Raw genomic sequence first — 20,157 nt, 5'->3', positions numbered from 1 at the left:
AAGCTTCACAAATATGTCGCTTGAATTTTGAACATTTCTGAAATATCTGCATGACATGTTTTGTCTTTGAAACTCTTCTGCAAGCCTTTGAGTTGCTGTGCATCACAAAGTGTCCATCAGTGTCCATCAGATCCTCGTCTTTGTTCACTGAAATATTAGTTTGAACTAGTTCACATTAAAATGGAGCTTTTTCATGTTGCATTGAGATTTGAATTTGTATTTCACTTACATATTAATCAGTTTTGCATGAATAACAGAGTTAAGAAAATGTTTAGGATACAAGCATAGTTTCTTATTGTATTTGAAATTATAGCTTTTAAACAAACTTTTTTCATATAAACTGAAATGTACCTCATCCATTAAGCGTTTCTATAAATGATCAGTATCATATCAGCCAAGCCAGTTCTTGTATTACTTGACATAAGATTTGAAAGAATACAAGCGTATACAAAGTGTAAATTCAGTAAGAAAATAGTTCATACTTTTAATAGTTTACTTTTTCCAACATATTTTTCTTTCTCCACGCAGTCGTTGCAGCTGTGCAAGTTAAAGGCTTCTAGTGGGGGAACTGCTCACCTGTCCACTTCATCCCGTGTGACAATGTCCCCTTTCTTCAGGGCCTTGATAGCGAACAGTTTGTTGGACTTCTTGTACTCTGCTAGTAACACCTAGTCCAGTTTAGAGATACAGGAGCAATGAAGGTTAGGGACATTTCAATACATTTAAACACATATGACAGAGGTACTGAGGAGCACTGATTTAGAGGATGAAGGTGGAATTAAACTGTAATTGTTATCTGCTTTTACTCAATGCACAAACTTACACACATACCTTCCCAAAGTGACCTCGTCCCAGGACGGAGATGCACCTGAAGTCGTCCATCTGAAGTCCGTCCTCCCACCTGCTCCAGAACAAAGAAAAGCTAAATTAACGGCCAAGCCAAAAAGCCCAGGGCCCAGTTGTTCAAAACTGGGTTATTTTAACCACTGGTTAATCCCTAACCACCGGTTTAATCCTTAACCCGCCGTTAGCTAATCCACCGTTAAATATGCGTTGTCTGAAACATGGTTAGTCATGCCGTTAGTTAACGTGGCCATCAAAGTTAACTGTGAGGTTATCAACGGTGGTTAATGTTCCTGATGCGGCTCCGCCCACTTTCAGGTCTCCTTGCTTCTGCGTTTTGTCTTAAACGTTGTGGTGGAGGTACGCAGTGTTTTTATCTGGTCTGTAAAACGACCATAAAACATGACAAACTACGCTGCTGCCAGGATATTAAAGTGGAACACCAAAACCGGGCTGGATGATCGGATGACGCATCATGTTGCCTCATCTTTTTTTAATTTGGACCCGAGAGAAGGATCTAGAAAGTGAACTGAGTGGCCACACAGAAACATAATAATAATGCATGGGAACCAGATAATAAGTCCTTACCTAAATGAATAAAGCGAAGGAAGGAGATCATTTAACCTCTGGCCGTGAGATTCTTTACTTGTAACCACGAAGGGAGAGGTCTGTATGAGGGTGTGTTGCTCTGCTTTGGGATGCTCTACACTTCTTTCTAATAAAACAAAGTGTTTGGTTCATCAGGAACTACTAAACAAAGTACTGGAGATGAAAGCTCTACACAACTTCTTTCTAATAAAACAAAGTGTTTGGTTCATCAGGAACTACTAAACAAAGTACTGGAGATGAAAGCTCTACACAACTTCTTTATAATAAAGCAAAGTGTTTGGTTCATCAGGAACTACTAAACAAACTACTGGAGATGAAAGCTCTACACAACTTCCTTATAATAAAGCAAAGTGTTTGGTTCATCAGGAACTACTAAACAAACTACTGGAGTTTTTTGCCATTAAATGAGCCTTTTAATGGCTTCATGTGAAAGAGAGCTTTTATTGTCGGTCAGCGTGTGTTTCTGTAGGTTACCATGGAAACGGCTGTAGAGCAGCGTTCTATCACTCTACACCTCCATTCCTCCATGTTGAAGCTTTTGATTCAGACACGTCCAGAAAGAAAGTGAAAGCAGCAGAAAGTCACCTTGTAATGCCAAAATGGTGAAAAATCAGCCCCAAGCTCATTTATTGATGGTAAAGAGGGAATACATGATTCAGAGCTGCTGAGAATGAGATCCTCTCTTTCTGGACCAAGGTGAGTTTAACACGTCTGGATTTCACATGCTTTAGTTAGAAAACACCAAAATCTAATGAGCTCCACATTTCATCTCAAAGCTCCAGAACTGCAAATATGAGGGGATGGAGGCGACATTGCTGAAATAATATAATACGAGTGAACAAGATAGTAACTCGCTGTCTCCAGTTATTCATTTGAGATTACTAATTATTGTCTCATTTCCACGCGTTATATATATATATATATTATTATTTCTATATTGTTTTTCTATGGCCACTCCGGGGCTCCATAGAGGCGGAACTCTTCATTCCAGTATTGACTTCTATCAAAGTTCAGTCCACAGTCCACCCTGTCCTTCCTTTGTTGAACTGGTATCATGAACGCAGCGCTGCCAGTGAACGCCATGGTGAGGGTTAACCACTGGTAAACAGTTAGTATTGGTCCGGAGGTGTGCTAACTTTAACGTCAAGATAACGCCTGGTTAAAGTTAACGGTGGGTTAAATGATAACCTGGTTTCGAACAACCGGGCCCTGGCCTGGAGGCAAGGACCCTATTGTTTTCTTATTGTTTCCTATTCCGCCGCGTCATTAGACCCAGATATGACCCCTAAACACCCTCAAAAGCTCATCAGATTTGGCACGCCCATCAAGACTGAATATTGAATATTCTATCGGCTTCAAAACTCGATTAAATGACAAATAAGATGCTTCTGCTTAACACTTCTGTACAACTTTTTTACGACTGTAGAAGTTTCGATTTTAGCCGTCATAGCTCCGAACGTCAAACCCCCTGCCTCACCAAACACATGAGAAAACAAGTGGTGACTGTGGCTAAAGCGTGACTCTGATCGACAAAGCCAGCAGCTCAGAAGAGCGACAAGAACCTGCAGAACAAGACGATGCAACACATAAAACATGAGCTTTTTGACCAGATAGAACAATGCGGTCATTTTTTTTCATCCAGCAATTTCAAGCGACATTTATCATTGAGTCCGATGGAGCAGAATCGTGCGTCTGCATCAAACTGCGCTTCCTAGTGTCTAAAGTTTACGTCTGACTGCTTCCAAACCCACACAGACAGAAAGACAACACATTTTCCTCTCAAGAAATGATCCTTTCAAGAAAATATTTGACCGAAAACTGTGGATTCTGAAGAGTTGTTCCAAAATATGTCGATAAAAGTCATCCTGTCTCACTTTGATGACATCACTAACTGCAGCTGCGTCCATCAGTGTCTCATCATTCACACCAGGATTATGGAAAACCATGTCCATCGCACTGTGACCACTTAACCTGCATGTCCTGACTTTGCAGATAAAAGCCCCAAACTCTTTCAAAATAAAACTTCATGTTTATCAAAAATAACAACGTTGACTTCAAAATGGATAAGTGGTTTGCAAGGCTAGGGGTGAGCTGGCTTTCAAAATAAAAATCCTTGTTTATTAAAAATTACACAAAAATACCTAAAAATCTAGCTGGCTAGATGGCCATCTAGATGGCTTTTCAAAAATAAAAGCCCCATTTTTTTTCCAAAATAAAAGTCCATGATTATTAAAATGATATTAAAATTTTTAAAAAGTGATGTTACATTGTTAGCTAGGCTAGGGGTGTTCTGGCATTTAAAAAAAAAAAAAGGCCAAAACTCCTTCAAAATAAAAGTCCAAGTTTATTAGAAATTACATCAAAAACCTCAAAAATTTATATTCAGGGATTAGCAAGATTAGAGTTTAGTTGGCTTTCAAAATAAAAGTCCTTTTTTGTTAAAACCTTCAAAATGTATATTTTAGCAATATTTAAATGGACCAGAGGCCATGATTGGGCCAACCCCGACTGGCCAGTGCCAGGTCCCGATCAAGGCTGCTTGCAGCTTTGAATATTAAAATCAATTTAAAATGTTCTTGTAATGTTTAAAGAACACTGTAACACTTACTTTCACTGTAAAAACTGTTTTATTAAAATAAAGCACACTTATATCCTCCACTTATTTCTGTTTAGCACCATTTATTGAAAAAGAGTATGGAAAAAGCTTCACCCTGACTTTAATGCTGAAGCTCTCCGGCAGAGTTTTTCACAAAATGACAAAATGCAGCCGTTCTTCATTTATTCTTTTTTTTTTTTTTTTTTTTTTTTTTTTTTAACTCTGCTGCATAGCTGCAGTTATTTCGATTAAGGATTTAATACTTATTCAGTTAAATTATATGTCACATGTTAATGTCTGGACTATAGTGGATCAGGATTGAATTCCTGACGTCTGCTGGAGTGGGGATTGGACTCACCTCAGGGGGAAATTTGGTCCAAGAAGAGAAAGGGCACAAACCTCAAAGCACAAAGGCATCATCCTCATGGAATCAAGTCCCACGAACCATCTTAAAATACCAGGATATCCCCCCGTTACCTGGTTATCTAAACCAGACAGTCACCATCCTGATAAGTGTTACTACAAAGCATGTTATCAACTCGTTTGTTCAACCCTCGTTCGTTAGGTTTTCTCTTTGGGATCGGTGCACGTTCACATGAAAGGGGCAGGGCTTACAGCACCTGACCAATCGCAAATCCTGCAGAGCAGCTTAAGTAATGGATCATCAATTATTCTCCTAAAACATGAACAATTCAAACAAATCAGCCGGGCGAAAAGCAACAACAAGCCAGTAAGGAAAACTGGCAGAAAATTCCAGACTCTATTAATGCAGAACTTCGTGAGATCATACAAGATTAATTCTTCAGACAATATAAATGGACAGACACGGCACTGTGATCACACAGCACACACGTTTCAGGCTGAGCTTCCTCACTGCTCTTCTTAAAGTTAATATTTACCATTGAGTTCTTCTGAGGCTCCACCCCCCTTGTGAGCGCATTTTGTGTTGGAATATTAATACCTTACAGTGATGGTATTATTATTATACATTTTTTCAGATTGCAACCCTCGTGGAGCGAAACAGACTTGGGAACAAGTCAAGAATAAAAACATCCTTCAAAGTGTTCAGTGACAAGGTTCTATTTTATTATATTTAAGGATTACATCTCTCTCTAAAAACTCTCTCAGTAGCCCACCGCTCATGATCTGTGCACCAGTCAGGATCTACTAAGAATAGACAGACCATTTTCTAAGAGACCTGATTGGCCAGGAGGTGGAGCTTTTATACTCCCTGTGATCTTATCCAGAACATAACCTGCTCTGGAGCAGGTTAGACATTTAGAGGAAGCCTCCGGGTTAATTCATCTTGGTAAGAATTGAACCAGCGTCGCAGTACATAAAATCCAGGGTTAATCCCCACAGTAACATTGATAAGAGAAAATCCAGCTTCTGAAGACCCCCATCCTACATGATAAAGATCTGTTCCTGTTGTAATGAGGGGGTTAGGACCCCTGTAGGCAGTGTAGAAACTCCTCAGAGGAAACAGTAACTATTGGCCTTCCTAAAACTCCACACATGAGAGGAATAATATCATGGAAGTGACCAACAAATAAAAAAAGCACCTTAAATATGTTAATATATACAAATAAACTTGGAGAGGACAAGAGAATGAGGAAATGGTGTTTAGATTGATGTCTACAGGTTGAGTGCTCTTTTCCTGGACTTCTGAGGAGGAAACTTCTTTATAAGATATACAGGAGCTGCTCGACCTCAGCTTGTATATATTATATATACTGTATATCTTATAAAGAAGTTTCCTGGATTTCTCAGGAGGAAACGTCTTTATAAGATATAGAGTTTAAGCTGGGGGAGAGCAGCTCCTGCTTACAGAATGACTGACTGTATTAATATACGCTGGGTAAAAGAGAGCCTGAATTTAGGTTTTGCTCACTAACCCACACTCACATTGTGGCAGCGTAGCCCTCAGGCTGCCCCGATATACAAATATATAGATATATATCTATATATAAATATAGAAGAGCCCGTGGAGGGGGACTTACTGTGGACTGGGCTGGATGGAAGGCTGTCTCTGTTCCTTTGGGCTCTTGTTTCCACCAGGATTATTCAAACACAACAGACACCAGAATCAGTCACTCCATAGAAACGCAAGAAGTTAAAAGACAAACAACAGAACCATAGAGAGCAGAAATAAACGCATCAAATCATCATTTAACATCAGTTTGTTCTGATATCTGCTGCTCAGGGGGACACTGAGTTTCTCACCGATGGAGAGTCTTTATTGATCCTTCTGCTGCTGCCATGTGGAGACCTGCTGGGTGGATCTTCACTGAAGTTCAGACTCACGACAGCTTCTCTGGAAAACACAGAAGCTTTAACCCCCACAGAACACTTGTGCTTGGCTAGTGTGAACACTGCTGACGATTCATGTTCTCATGGAAATATACCAACAATTAGATTTAACTTGATGGTATACATGGTTTGATTACAGTGCATCTGGAAAGTATTCAGTGTTTTACATTTCCCATATTGTTATGTTACAGCCTTATTCCAAAATGGATTAAATTAATCTGTTTCCACAAACCTTTACAAACAACACCCCATAATGATAATGAAGTTTTTGGGATATATTTGCACATTTATTAAAAATTTTAAATAAGAAATCACATGTACAAAAGGTATTCACAGCCTTGCCCCAGATCTGTGCCCTGAGACAATCCTGTCCTGGAGGTCTACAAACATTTCCTCTGATTTCAGGCTCGGTTTGTGCTCCGACATGCACTGTCCACTGTGGGACCTGATATAGACGGTGTGTGCCTTTCCAAATCATATCCAATCAATTGAATTTACCACAGGTGGTCTACAATTAAATATTGTACTCAAGAATGATCAGTAGAAACAGGATGCACCTGAGCTCAATTTTGAGCATCATGACAAAGGCTGTAAATGTATGTTTGAATACATTTGCAAAAAAAAAAAAACAACTTCTGATGTCATTATGAGTCAATAAGGCTATAACATAACAAAATGTGGAAAAAGTGGAGCGCTGTGAATACTTTCCGAATGCACTGTATATCTCTGGGAAAATGTAAAATCATTAGGGCTGTCAAAAATAATGTGTTAATTTAATTAATTGATTTGTAATGTTTAAATTACGTTAAATAAAAAAAAAAGTAATGTAATTAACGCAGTTTTGTTTACTTCTGTTTTTTTGGGGGGTTTTTTTTTTACTCCCTTACCGGAGCAGCAACGTATGGAAGGCCATTTCCACCATTAGAAAAAAAAAAGAAAACTCCTTTTTAATTAAAAAAATAATAATCCCATGGTAAGTCATAATTATGAGATGGCAAGTCATAATTATTAAATAGGAAGTCAAAATTATGAGATAAGAAGTCGAAATTATAAAAAAAATAACCACACCTAGTGGCCTGCATGTCAGTATGAGAGAATAATTTCACTGTAGTATACTGTTGACCCCAGAAAATTTGTCCATCATACTTCAGCTATTAGTTTGAATAAAAACACCTTTTCACAATTTTAAGAATTTTTTATTTGCCTTTATTAGTACTGATACGTAATAACGTCACTGTAATATACTGCAGAACACTGACACTCTGTCCAACCATTAAAGTTGTTCTGTTCATCATATTACAGCTATCAGTTTGACAGAAAATATTTATTTTTATTTTTATTGTGAGTAATAGAATTTAATAACTTCAACAACTTCCCTCAAATGTAATGAACCAAAGAAAGTAAGTCCGACCATCAGTTGGGTCCTGCTGATCACACTACTGCGATCAGCTTGACAAAAATACTTTGGCATTAGGGTAATGGATTTTTATTAGTAATAACATTAAAGAACTTTACTGTATTGTTCTGTAGACCAATGCAATTCTGTCCAACAAAACTACAACACTTAGTTTGACCAAAATACTATTTTCATAATTTTAAGGAAACGTTTTAAGACCACCTCCTTACAAGGTCTCACTGTTCATTGATTAATATAAACCAGAATGTTTAAAATGTGATTAAAAAATGAGCTTATAATTTTAAGGAATGTTTTATTATTATTAATATTCAATTACTAGTAATTGCTGGAGCCTCTTATATGTTTGATAAGTTTTTAAGGTTTATGCAATGCTCTCTCTGTGTTCACCTGTACTCTGGCTTATGTGCAAGTACTATGTTCACCCACTAGAGGGAGCTTGGGTAATGCAAGGAGGAAATCAAACCTTCAGGTGAGGTCAGGTGTGCAGAACAGGGGAGCAAACACGGTTTTGTGAGCCTGTCAGGGGGTCAGTTTGCGCCAAGGATCATACTCAACATTTATTTGGTTATTGTTGGAAATATAGGGCATCTATAGGAACTTTGTATTGGGCTGAGTATATGATGAAGACATCCACTGTTTGGAAACTCCAATAAAGCCAATAAACTGATTGATATATCCAAAGGACAAGCTGCACATTGCATATTGCTCTGAAGATGTCTAAAACCAGGGTCCCGGTCCTCACCAGAGCAGACTTTGAAGTAGTTAAAGTAATAACCTTCAATAAGTTCACTATAATGTAGACCAAGTAAACTCTGCTTCTCTATCAGAGTGCAGCTGATCAAGCTGCAACACTTAGTTTCACCAAAATACTTTTCCATAATTTTAAGGAAACGTTTTAAGACCACCTTCTTACAAGGTTTCACTGTTCATTGATTAATATAAACCAGAATGTTTAAAAGTCTGAATCTGTGAATAACGTGCCAACTTTACCAAACTCTCTCCACTTTAAGAGCTGGATTAGTAACCAAATCCGAGGGTTGCTGTAGAAAAGGAGATTATTTAATGTTTGTTTGAGCTTTTATGTTTTTCAACAGGTGGAATTTAAACTGGACCAGATGGATGACCTCTGTGACTAGTTAAAGACACGACAGGCGCCTGAGGAAGACATCCAGCGACTGGAACGGGAGAAGGTACTTCAAATAGGATGTGTTTTATTAATTAATTGTTTCTTTTCTTAAAGTGTGGATATGCTTCATGAAAACATATTTCTGATTAAAGGTTAATTGTTATAACTTAATACAGTTGAATGAAGAATTCATGAAATATTTCTTTATGTTAGATTGATTCTAGTGTTCTAAGCCTCATGGCGGACGACCAGCTGAAGAAGTATCTGCCATCCTATGGTGATGGACTGGCTGTTTCTGGACACTGCAGACCAAAGGAAAGAGAACCCAGCGTCTCAGAGGAAGACTCTCCACAAACAAAAGCGATGAAGGTTAGAGAAGGAGCACCAGAAACATCCAAAAAATGTTCCGAAGAATCATAGAAAAATGGAGATTGGATGGATGCACTACGGAGAGGAGGGATTGGTGCAGGTACGCACCACAAAAGGTGGAGGAACCAGAAAAGTGAGTGTCCCAAAAGACATTAAAAAGCAGGACATGACTGGACAAGCTGTGCAGGTGTTTGTTCTCGATGGAAAAAATACAGTTGGGATTGTCCCTGATCTTCAGGAGCATTCATTAGATGATAGGATCACAGTTTAGGAACTGTATGGTACTGTATGGTACTGTATGCATTGTACTGTATGGTACAGTACTGTATGCACTGTATGTACTGTATGGTACGGTACTGTATGGTACTGTACTGTATGTTACTGTATGGTACAGTACTGTATGGTACGGTACATTACTGTATGGTACTGTACTGTATGGTACAGTACTGTATGGTACTGTACTGTATGGTACTGTATGTTACTGTACGGTACTGTATGACAAGCCCAGGTTGCCTCTCCTGCGTTTCTATTTAACAACCAAAAACAAAGACATCACCAGTGGCACACATCAGGAAGAGGGTACTCGTGAAAACACAAATGACAGCTGTGATATCGATCACCATTCTCCAGACACTGCTGACACTAACATTGTGGAGATAAACTCTTCAGATATAATCAACACTGAAAGCAGCACAGTGTTTGTTAATCCAACAGGTGAAAGTCTCAGTCATGTCGGCCACAGGCCACACATCTACACACCTGGTTTACCTGATCATGTGGATTCTTTAGATAATAGTGGTGTTGGAACATTCCACACACGAAGCATTTCTGACATGGAGTACTCCAGTCCTGATGATACCATGCGTCTCTCTGAGGACCTGTCCTGAACCATTTCTGCCTCCTGCAGTGGAAACCATGCAGGAACAGGCCAATCAGACCCAAATTTAAGAAAATGATTGTTCTTCATCGTGGACAAATCCTCAGAGAACTTGTTCAAGTGTTTTCTGAGGAAAGTATCCTAGAGAATGACGTTTCCTTTAGACTTATACTTCCTGATGTAAAGCTTGAAAAGGCTGGACAATGGAGGAGTTTTAAGGGATGTGTTGTCAGAATTCTGGAAGGACTTCTATGAGCAAGGCACTATGGGAAATGGCTTCAAAGTGCCATTCCTGCGTCATGGTGTTGGTAGAAATGAATGAGAAAGCGTGGGCAGAATGATGACATTTGGCTGTCAGAAAGAGAAGTACCTTCCTGTACTTCCTGTATGGAGCAGGCAGTCTGGGCTCTTTGGAGAGTGGTCTTGTGGACATCTTTTTCAAGTATGTGTCAGAGTCCGAGTGAACGATCTTTGAATCTTGCAGATCAGATTTTGACAGTGTTGATCAAGAAGAATTGTTGGAAATCATGGATCTTCCAACAGCAGATAACATTGAACAAATTGTGAAGGAGCTCGCTCACCACAAACTGATTCAGGAACAGTGGAGCAACACACTGGCACCTGGGACATCAGAGCAGAAAGGGATTGTCCGCTGTCTATGAAGAACTTCAGCCAACTTCAGGAAAAACCATGAGATCAGTTACATACCCAGCGCCCCGAATGCTCAGGAGAAACAAATGCTCAAGTATGTAAATGCATATCTCAGAGAACCAGACACCCAGCACCTCTCCTCTTTCCTCACATTCTACCCAGGATCAGACTAGTTCACAGTAGTGCATCAGTGTCAGCTTCACATAGAGGAGGGATTTCACAGACGTCCTGTCGACTATCCAGACTTTCCACATGAAATGAACAATGTCTTAGAGAGCAATGTATGGGTGATGGACATAGTCTAATCCAGGGGTATTGTACTCGCGGCCCGCGGGCCATTTGCGGCCCACACCTTGCTATGAAATCATAACGTGCTGCCTCGCAGCAGAGTGATCTGATTGTATTTCAAGACTGCTGCAGGGGTTCTGATGTCTTGCTGAGATGGTAGGTGTAGATGTATAATTCAGCTGTAAATTTGACATCACCTAGATGGTGAACCATGGCAGGACGACACCCCACACAAAACCCTCTTCACTCCTGGTTTCCCTCCCACAACTAATAAACCAAACTAAACTGGATGAATTAACTAACATGAACAAAGCAACAAAAACACAACCATTACCAACACTACAAACCTAATATAACCCCCAATAACTACATCTAAAACGCCACAGACAGAAACTCCCATGATGCACTGCAGCGATCCGCTCCGTGATCTCCGTGAGTTTCTGTCCGTCGCGTTCAATCAATTCAACTAAGAAATCTGAAACTAATCCAAGCCCATTTTTATTTTTTGTTTTGTGTTCAGGAGCTTTTTGTTTGCCGTTTTTGGACTCACCTCGCAACCATATGCTGTTCAGTATTCAACGATCGTTTAACTGTTTGAATAAAAAAAAAAAATCTGTTCATGCATGTGTAGATTTTGCATTTAACACAACTAGAACTGACAGCTGCAATTACGTACGAAGCTTTATTATTTTCCTGGAACAATACAGAAAAGAAAAAGCTCAACAATTTGGAGAGGTGAATGTGACACTCTCCACACATCAGGTAGGTTCACTTTCAAAGTTCTATATCAAGTTCAGTATTAATCAGCTGCCTCAGCTTGATATACAGCTCAACTGTTTCAAACATCATTTGTTAATGTCAGATTATAATCTGACATGAGGTCCACACAGACATGGAACACATCATCGCATGGGAAGTCCTTAAACACACACTCTTCAAGGCAGGTGTGAACTTGCACGATGCAAACACTGTCCTCCTCCGTCCAGGTGAGGGACTGCGTGCAGTACGGAGGGACGGCGTGCAGTACGGAGGGACGGCGTGCAGTACGGAGGGACGGCCATGCAGCACGGAGGGACGGCGTGCAGTACGGAGGGACGGCCATGCAGCACGGAGGGACGGCGTGCAGAACGGAGGGACGGCCATGCAGCACGGAGGGACGGCGTGCAGAACGGAGGGACGGCCATGCAGCACGGAGGGACGGCCATGCAGCACGGAGGGACGGCGTGCAGTACGGAGGGACGGCCATGCAGCACGGAGGGACGGCGTGCAGCACGGAGGGACGGCGTGCAGAACGGAGGGACGGCGTGCAGAACGGAGGGACGGCGTGCAGAACGGAGGGACGGCGTGCAGTACGGAGGGACGGCTTGCAGTACGGAGGGACGGCCATGCAGTACGGAGGGACGGCCATGCAGTACGGAGGGACGGCGTGCAGTACGGAGGGACGGCGTGCAGTACGGAGGGACGGCCATGCAGTACGGAGGGACGGCGTGCAGTACGGAGGGACGGCGTGCAGTACGGAGGGACGGCCATGCAGTACGGAGGGACGGCTTGCAGTACGGAGGGACGGCTTGCAGTACGGAGGGACGGCTTGCAGTACGGAGGGACGGCTTGCAGTACGGAGGGACTGCGTGCAGTACGGAGGGACTGCGTGCAGTACGGAGGGACTGCGTGCAGTACGGAGGGACGGCATGCAGTACGGAGGGACGGCCATGCAGTACGGAGGGACGGCTTGCAGTACGGAGGGACGGCTTGCAGTACGGAGGGACGGCGTGCAGTACGGAGGGACGGCGTGTAGTACGGAGGGACGGCGTGCAGTACGGAGGGACGGCTTGCAGTACGGAGGGACTGCGTGCAGTACGGAGGGACTGCGTGCAGTACGGAGGGACGGCGTGCAGTACGGAGGGATGACCATGAGGTCATCCTGAGTTGTGGATTTGACGGACTCTGGTTGTTCCTATTCAACACAACCTCATTGTTTCTTCCTATGAGAAAATAACAGAGCAGTTTTTATCTTAAACTTTTGGATGTAAAGGACACTGGCACAAGTTGCAGCGTGAATACATCTGCTAAACTTCAAAAACACGCCCTCCTGTCGCCCTCCCGTCTGATAAACCTTTTTCTTTGCTCATGTTTTGTTGTTTGTTTTACTTTACATGTTTAATTGTTCATTGTGTCGTTACTATTAATACCAAAGTAGTGATACATTCTGCCTCTTATAGTAAGAATTGTAGCAAAAATCATGTTTTTGCTTGAGACCCCCTGAAATCCTACTGAGAACCCCTTGGGAGTCCCTGGACCCTGATTTGAAAAAAACGTGTTTAACAATATTTGGGAATATTAATTGGTAATTTCTTCCTCATTAAACAAACCTTGGGTAAGAACTACTTGACTACGACAGGTTGGCACAAAAGTGACTAAATGAGTAAATATCTTCACTGATTCAGACTTTTGGGATCAGAAGGTCTTAAACAAAATGTTGAATTACAAACCATGTCTCACTGTAATGACAGCAGGAAGGCAGGCAATGAGTGATGATGTCATTTTCACCTGTTACTTACTCTTACTTCACACATCAGCGGTCTACAGCAGATTGTACTACATCACTGTTCAGAAAAATTAGGATTTTATATCATTTGAGGGAATTCTTTGTCTCACCAGGCAGGACAATGTCATGACTTCACACTCAGAGACAGACAAGATATGAAACTTATTGCAAATAAAATTTCTCCAAAAATGCAAAAATCATATTTTCCTAACGTCCATAGTGCCCAGTGGGGGACGCTCCTGAGAAGAATAGCACTCGACCAACTTACAGGAACCTGGGGGTTGAATGTAACAGCCAATCAAAAAGTTCCTTCAGTTTATTACATAGCACAACACTAAAATAATGCTTATATTTAGTAGAGTAACTCTGAATACCACAACGTGCATCACTGTTGTTTTCTTTCCAAACATAGTTTGGAATCATTTCAATTTCAATTTGCAAAGAATTCAAGCAAAGATGTTTTAACTTGTGACTTTCTACAGAGAAGGTCTCTGTCTCCTAATGAGTCATGGAAGGAAGCAAACTGGATCAAGGACTTGTCCAGGAGATGATCAGAGAAGTGTCCATCTTCTTTCAGCTTATCAAACGGGTCCATCCAGAACTGGACCCACTCACTGCGCAGGATCAGCCACCATCGTTCGATCCGCTGATTCCCTGTGCTCGGACCAAAAGGTCACAGCCTCTTTCAGCTTGGTTCTCAGAAAAATGTAAGAACCGCTGCATTTCAGCCATGTGACCATTTTCTGTACCTGAATCCAGTGCGAGTGTGGCAGTGCAGCCACCAGCGTGGAGAACCGCCTCCATGGACCAGCCAGTCATGGTCTCTGGATCATTGTTTGTTTTGTAAGATTCTTTCGGGAAAACCCATCAATACCCCCACTGATGGTGATTCCAAAAGGTTTCAGCTTGTCGTATCAATGTGCCAAACATAGTTTGAACCACAGCTGTGATGCACACGCCTTCGTAGTCGATTTATTGACATCAGATCGACACCTTCAGCATCCTGTAACCGTAGCAACATCCTTCTGTCTCTCTGTCGGTTACAATTCCATGGAACCAGCATTATTCATGCATCCATCTGTAACCATGGGACTGACCAGAGGTTTCCAGTTGCTGTTCAATGAAGGTTGCCACTTCATCTACATCAGTTTTATTCTTCCTACACCAGAGCTGCTTCTTGCTTAAAATCCTTTCCAGGGTGCGTTTGCTTAATACAATCCCATGTGAATTAGCAAGCAAATCAAGTATTTCCTTTGTTGTGAAGCCCCGTTTAAAGTAGTCCTCAATGTAATGACAATCCATTTCTGTGTCCACAACTGAAGAGCAGAGCTCCACCAGGGAACACCAACAAAGACCTGTTACTTTTGACTTATGCAAAATTATCTCATAATTTCGACTTACTATCTCATAATTATGACTTACTATCAGACCAGTCGCCACCAAACTGCTAAAGCTGGGAGAAAGACTTGCAGGTAAAATATTATTTGTTCCTCTTTCTCTGGCTCTCCTGTATACTGTGTGTGCGTGTGCGAAAGTAACACCCAGAGAAAGTAACACCCTTTTAGAGAGGGAGCTCTCCCTCTCTAAAAGGGTGTTACTTTCTCTGTCTCTGTGTGTGCATGGATATTACATTACATTATTGTCACTTTGTTCATGTAGTAAGTTTACAACTTTGTTTCTAGAGATATTAAAATTCTCAAAGTGGTGGACCTGCACCCTAACAAAACCCAGACTTATGTTAGACGTTTATTATTACATGTATTTATGTCTAATCTTGGAGAAAACACCATTCATACTAAGCTAAAAGGACGTTATAAAAATAGTCTTTGAATTTAAATATAGTCTGTGCTGAGTCGACATTAATTCCGTGGTTTTCACCTCAATAAATATCCATTACAAGCTTCAGTCTTCAGAAGAAAAACAATGTCATTAATTGCAATTGATTACAGAAAATGTTGCAATTAATTAGTAAAAAAAAATGTTAATCGATTGACAGCACTTGTTGGAATAATTTTACGTAAAGTTGTCACATTCACTGTACCAACAGTCTTTCTCATGAATTGCAGAAGTACTGTGTGACTTTTGTTTCTCCACTGTGAAATCGGAACGATATAATAAAAAGAGAGGAGACGCAGAGAGTTTTCAGAGCGGGTTGGAGATTGTAACTGAAACACTCTCTGTCCGTTCTCCTCGCGAGTAAGACCAGAACTTGACTCGGTGTGTGTTCTTTCTTGCAGATTTAATAAATGTCCAGAGGTTGAACCTGACATTTAACTTGGTCCTTCGAGCCGGATGCCAACAACGCCTGAGGATTCCGACAGACGCGGAGATCAGCAGAAAGACCACGGCCGTGGCAGGCTCACTAGGTGAGACCTAAGCTCCTTTTCCGGGACTGGTGGTCTACCCAGCTGTCGGAATTCGACGGCTGACGGCATCCAGAAGCGAGACAGAACCGCCCCAAGGGTAAGTTAGTTGTGTTTAAAAAGACTGGCTGAAATGAGGGTTGCAGCGCAGTAGTAAAACCCTATAATCCTAGGCACTTATAGGTAAAACTAAGAAAAGACACTGAGGTTAACTGGGCCTGGAAAATACTCGTTGTAAAGGACGGCAGGGCCCGCGGTTGTTGTGTCTCCAAAAATCCTGCACCAAAAGTGTGAATGTTGATGAATGTGTGGATGTACTGAGAACCACTAGGTTTCGGGCATCATTTAAAGCAACAGGAAAGTAAGTAGTGGGCTGACGTGGATGCACAGGCAAGAATTCTCCACCTGAGAGGGTTGAAGCGAGAATTACCGCGTTCAGTTACAGATTAACCACTACCCTGTTGAAGAAGTAATAAAGCGGAACCATAGACTACCCTATGTAGTACGGTCCGTCCAAATTTAATTCAAAATGGGACAGGGACGTTCAAAACCACGTGAAACATTAACATGTAAAGATTGGAAATTTGTTCAAGATCAGGATGCGGATCTGACAAAACATTTAGACAGCTGGATAACTAAACACGGGTTCAACGGGAGCCTCAATACTCAGAAAATTAACCCGGCTCAGAGATTCGATAATAAAAGATACCAAGGGAAATGAAAAGAAAAAACAGCAACATGGTTATGAACCTATTCCATTGTATGCAGGGGCAGAACATGAAGGAGATTTCTATGATGTCATGAGCGCAGAGAACATAAACACTGAGGTACAATTACATTTTGAAGAAATAATGTATTCTGCCCACCAATTACCTGAGGTAACGTTAATTTGTAATGGAAAACAAATTACTTTTCTCTGCGACACAGGAACGTGTCCCACAACGTTAAAAGATTCAGTACCCGGCCAGTACAAACAAATGAAACAGTGAAACAGTTCCCCATACAAAACAGGAGATTTTCTTTTAAGGCAAGGTCGAGAAAGTGCGGAACAATGTATGAGCCCGGACGAGCTCCATGTAACAATGTGGTACAAAACAACTCCAGGGCCAGACGAAGATTATGAAAACAAACTGAACAGACTTACTCCTGAAAAGATAACATGCAGTTATGTGTACAGCGATGGCCACAGCCGTGCAGCGGCTGCTGTGACACTCCCAGCCTCCTTAAACCAGATGTATGGAGGCCAGTACCCAGCACATGTGTCACTATGCAAGAAGGCATTAGATCAATGAAAAGATCTTTTTGACCAACCTTTAAATGAAGGAGAGACACTTTATGTTGACGGTTCATCTCGGAAAAATGAGTTTGGGAAAACTGAGACAGGTTATGCTGTAGTGACAGCAGACAAAGTCTTAAAAGCGGAAGCGTTGCCATCTCATTATTCTGCACAGGCAGCCGAACTAGTTGCATTAACCGAAGCTTGTAAACTAATGGTAGGAAAACCAGTAACAATACATACTGATAGTCAGTATGCTTATGCTACTGCTCATACCTTTGTCACATACTGGCATAACAGAGGAATGGTTACATCAACAGGAAAACCAGTCACACATGCAATATTGCTAAAAGAGCTATTGGAAGCTATCCAGTTACCCTCAAAATTAGCAATATGCAAATGTCAAGCCCACACTAACGGCACTGACAGCGTTAGCAAAGGAAATGCTTTCGCTGATAAAACAGCAAAAGATGCAGCAACAGGGAGAATTCTTGCTGCATCAATACAAAAACACGACCACTTAGATCAAGACTTAGAACTATGCAAAAACAAAGTCCACCAACAGAACAAGATTATTGGAAAAAACAAGGCGCTAAACTAAAAGATAGCATCTATTTCTGACCAGAAAACAAACCAATCCGACCAAAAAAACCTATACAAATGGGCAGCAATATTGAGCCATGGTGTCTCACATGTCTCAACAGGAGGGATGGTAGGACAAATACAAACAATATATACAGTGGGGCAAAAAAGTATTTAGTCAGCCACCGATTGTGCAAGTTCCCCCACTCCCACAACGATTACTATAGGTCTTTACCAGGTTTGCACACACAGTAGCTGGTATTTTGGCCCCTCCAGGCAGATCTTCTCGAGAGCAGTGATGTTTTGGGGCTGTCGCTGAGCAACACAGACTTTCAACTCCCTCCACAGATTTTCTCTGGGGTTGAGGTCTGGAGACTGGCTAGGCCACTCCAGGACTTTCAAATGCTTCTTCCGGAGCCACTCCTTGGTTGCCCGGCGGTGTGTTTGGGATCATTGTCATGCTGGAAGACCCAGCCACATTTCATCTTCAAAGCTCTCACTGATGGAAGGAGGTTTTGGCTCAAAATCTCACGATACATGGCCCCATTCATTCTTTCCTTAACACGGATCAGTCGTCCTGTCCCCTTAGCAGAAAAACAGCCCCAAAGCATGATGTTTCCACCCCCATGCTTCACAGTAGGTATGGTGTTCTTGGGATGCAACTCAGTATTCTTCTTCCTCCAAACACGACGAGTTGTGTTTATACCAAAAAGTTCTATTTTGGTTTTATCTGACCACATGACCTTCTCCCAATCCTCTGCTGGATCATCCATGTGCTCTCTGGCAAACTTCAGACGGGCCTGGACATGCACTGGCTTAAGCAGGGGGACACGTCTGGCACTGCAGGATTTGATTCCCTGTCGGCGTAGTGTGTTACTGATGGTAACCTTTGTTACTTTGGTCCCAGCTCTCTGCAGGTCATCCACCAGGTCCCCCCGTGTGGTTCTGGGATTTTTGCTCACCGTTCTCATGATCATTTTGACCCCACGGGATGAGATCTTGCGTGGAGCCCCAGATCGAGGGAGATTATCAGTGGTCTTGTATGTCTTCCATTTTCTGATAATTGCTCCCACAGTTGATTTTTTCACACCAAGCTGCTTGCCTATTGTAGATTCACTCTTCCCAGTCTGGTGCAGGTCTACAATCCTTTTCCTGGTGTCCTTCGACAGCTCTTTGGTCTTGGCCATAGTGGAGTTTGGAGTCTGACTGTTTGTATAAAAGACACCTGTCCACAACCTCAGATAACGAGTTCAAACAGGTTCCATTAATACAGGTAACCAGTTCAAACAGGTACCATTAATACAGGTAACCAGTTCAAACAGGAGCCATTAATACAGGTAACCAGTTCAAACAGGTGCCATTAATACAGGTAACGAGTGGAGGACAGAAGAGCTTCTTAAAGAAGAAGTTACAGGTCTGTGAGAGCCAGAGATCTTTCTTGTTTGAAGTGACCAAATACTTATTTTCCACCATAATTTACGAATAAACTCCTTAAAATTCCTACAATGTGAATTCCTGGATTTTTTTTCCACATTCTGTCTCTCACAGTTGAAGTGTACCTATGATGAAAATTACAGACCTCTGTCATCATTTTAAGTGGGAGAACTTGCACAATCGGTGGCTGACTAAATACTTTTTTGCCCCACTGAACAACCTATGGATTTAACTTTTGTAGAGCGTGTTTAACATGCGCTAAACACAATCCGCAAGGTAACCTCAGGCCAAAACGTGGTAAATTTCCAGAGCCAGAATATCCATTCCAAGTAATCCACATGGACTACATAGAATTAAATAAAAGTGAAGGATATGAATACTGCCTAGTGATAATCGACGTATTCACTAAATGGATAGAGTTATTTCCGACAAGGACACCAGATTCCTTGACAGTAGCCAAAGCATTATGTAAAGACATAATACCTATATATGGAATTCCAGGGATAATCAGAAGCGATAAATGCAGTGATTAAACATATAGGAACTTTGGTTCACATAGATCTAAAAAATCATTGTTCATATCATCCGCAGAGTGCAGGTCCAGTAGAGCGAATGAATGGAACAATAAAAAATTGATTAAAGAAGTGCATGGAAGAAACAAATAGACCATGGACAAAATGCTTAGATTTGGTAAAAATGTACATTAACATCACCAGTACGAATGGCTTAACGCCATATGAGACGTTATTTGGACGACCTTACAGAATACCAACCTTTAAAAATTATTGGGAACCAGATGAGGAAGCTAATTTAGCAGACTATATGAGGAAAACCGCTGAAAGACCCTCGTGGATACATCTGTCCCACGGTA

The 20,157-nt window shown here is 41.5% G+C and overlaps 1 protein-coding gene across 3 annotated transcripts in view; it reads right to left on the bottom strand.

Moving 5' to 3' along the window:
- The window catches only part of pkn3 (protein kinase N3), an 87,192-nt gene that overhangs the window by 21,705 nt on the left and 45,330 nt on the right, over positions 1-20,157 (bottom strand). The window contains exons 12-15 of one of the 3 annotated variants that reach the window (XM_080477494.1): positions 6,272-6,362; positions 6,049-6,092; positions 832-904; positions 577-668 (exon numbers count right to left, since the gene is read on the bottom strand). In XM_080477494.1, coding sequence (XP_080333620.1) covers positions 577-668; positions 832-904; positions 6,049-6,092; positions 6,272-6,362 — 300 coding nt within the window. The remainder of the gene's footprint in view (positions 1-576; positions 669-831; positions 905-6,048; positions 6,093-6,271; positions 6,363-20,157) is intronic. The other 2 variants (XM_080477495.1, XM_080477496.1) reach the window with 2 other exon arrangements.

This window comes from Lipophrys pholis (assembly GCF_963383615.2).
Source record: "Lipophrys pholis genome assembly, chromosome: 12".
NCBI classification, from domain to species: domain Eukaryota; kingdom Metazoa; phylum Chordata; class Actinopteri; order Blenniiformes; family Blenniidae; genus Lipophrys; species Lipophrys pholis.
Note: the sequence above shows the minus strand (reverse complement) of the source record. Positions and strands in the feature narration are given on the sequence as shown.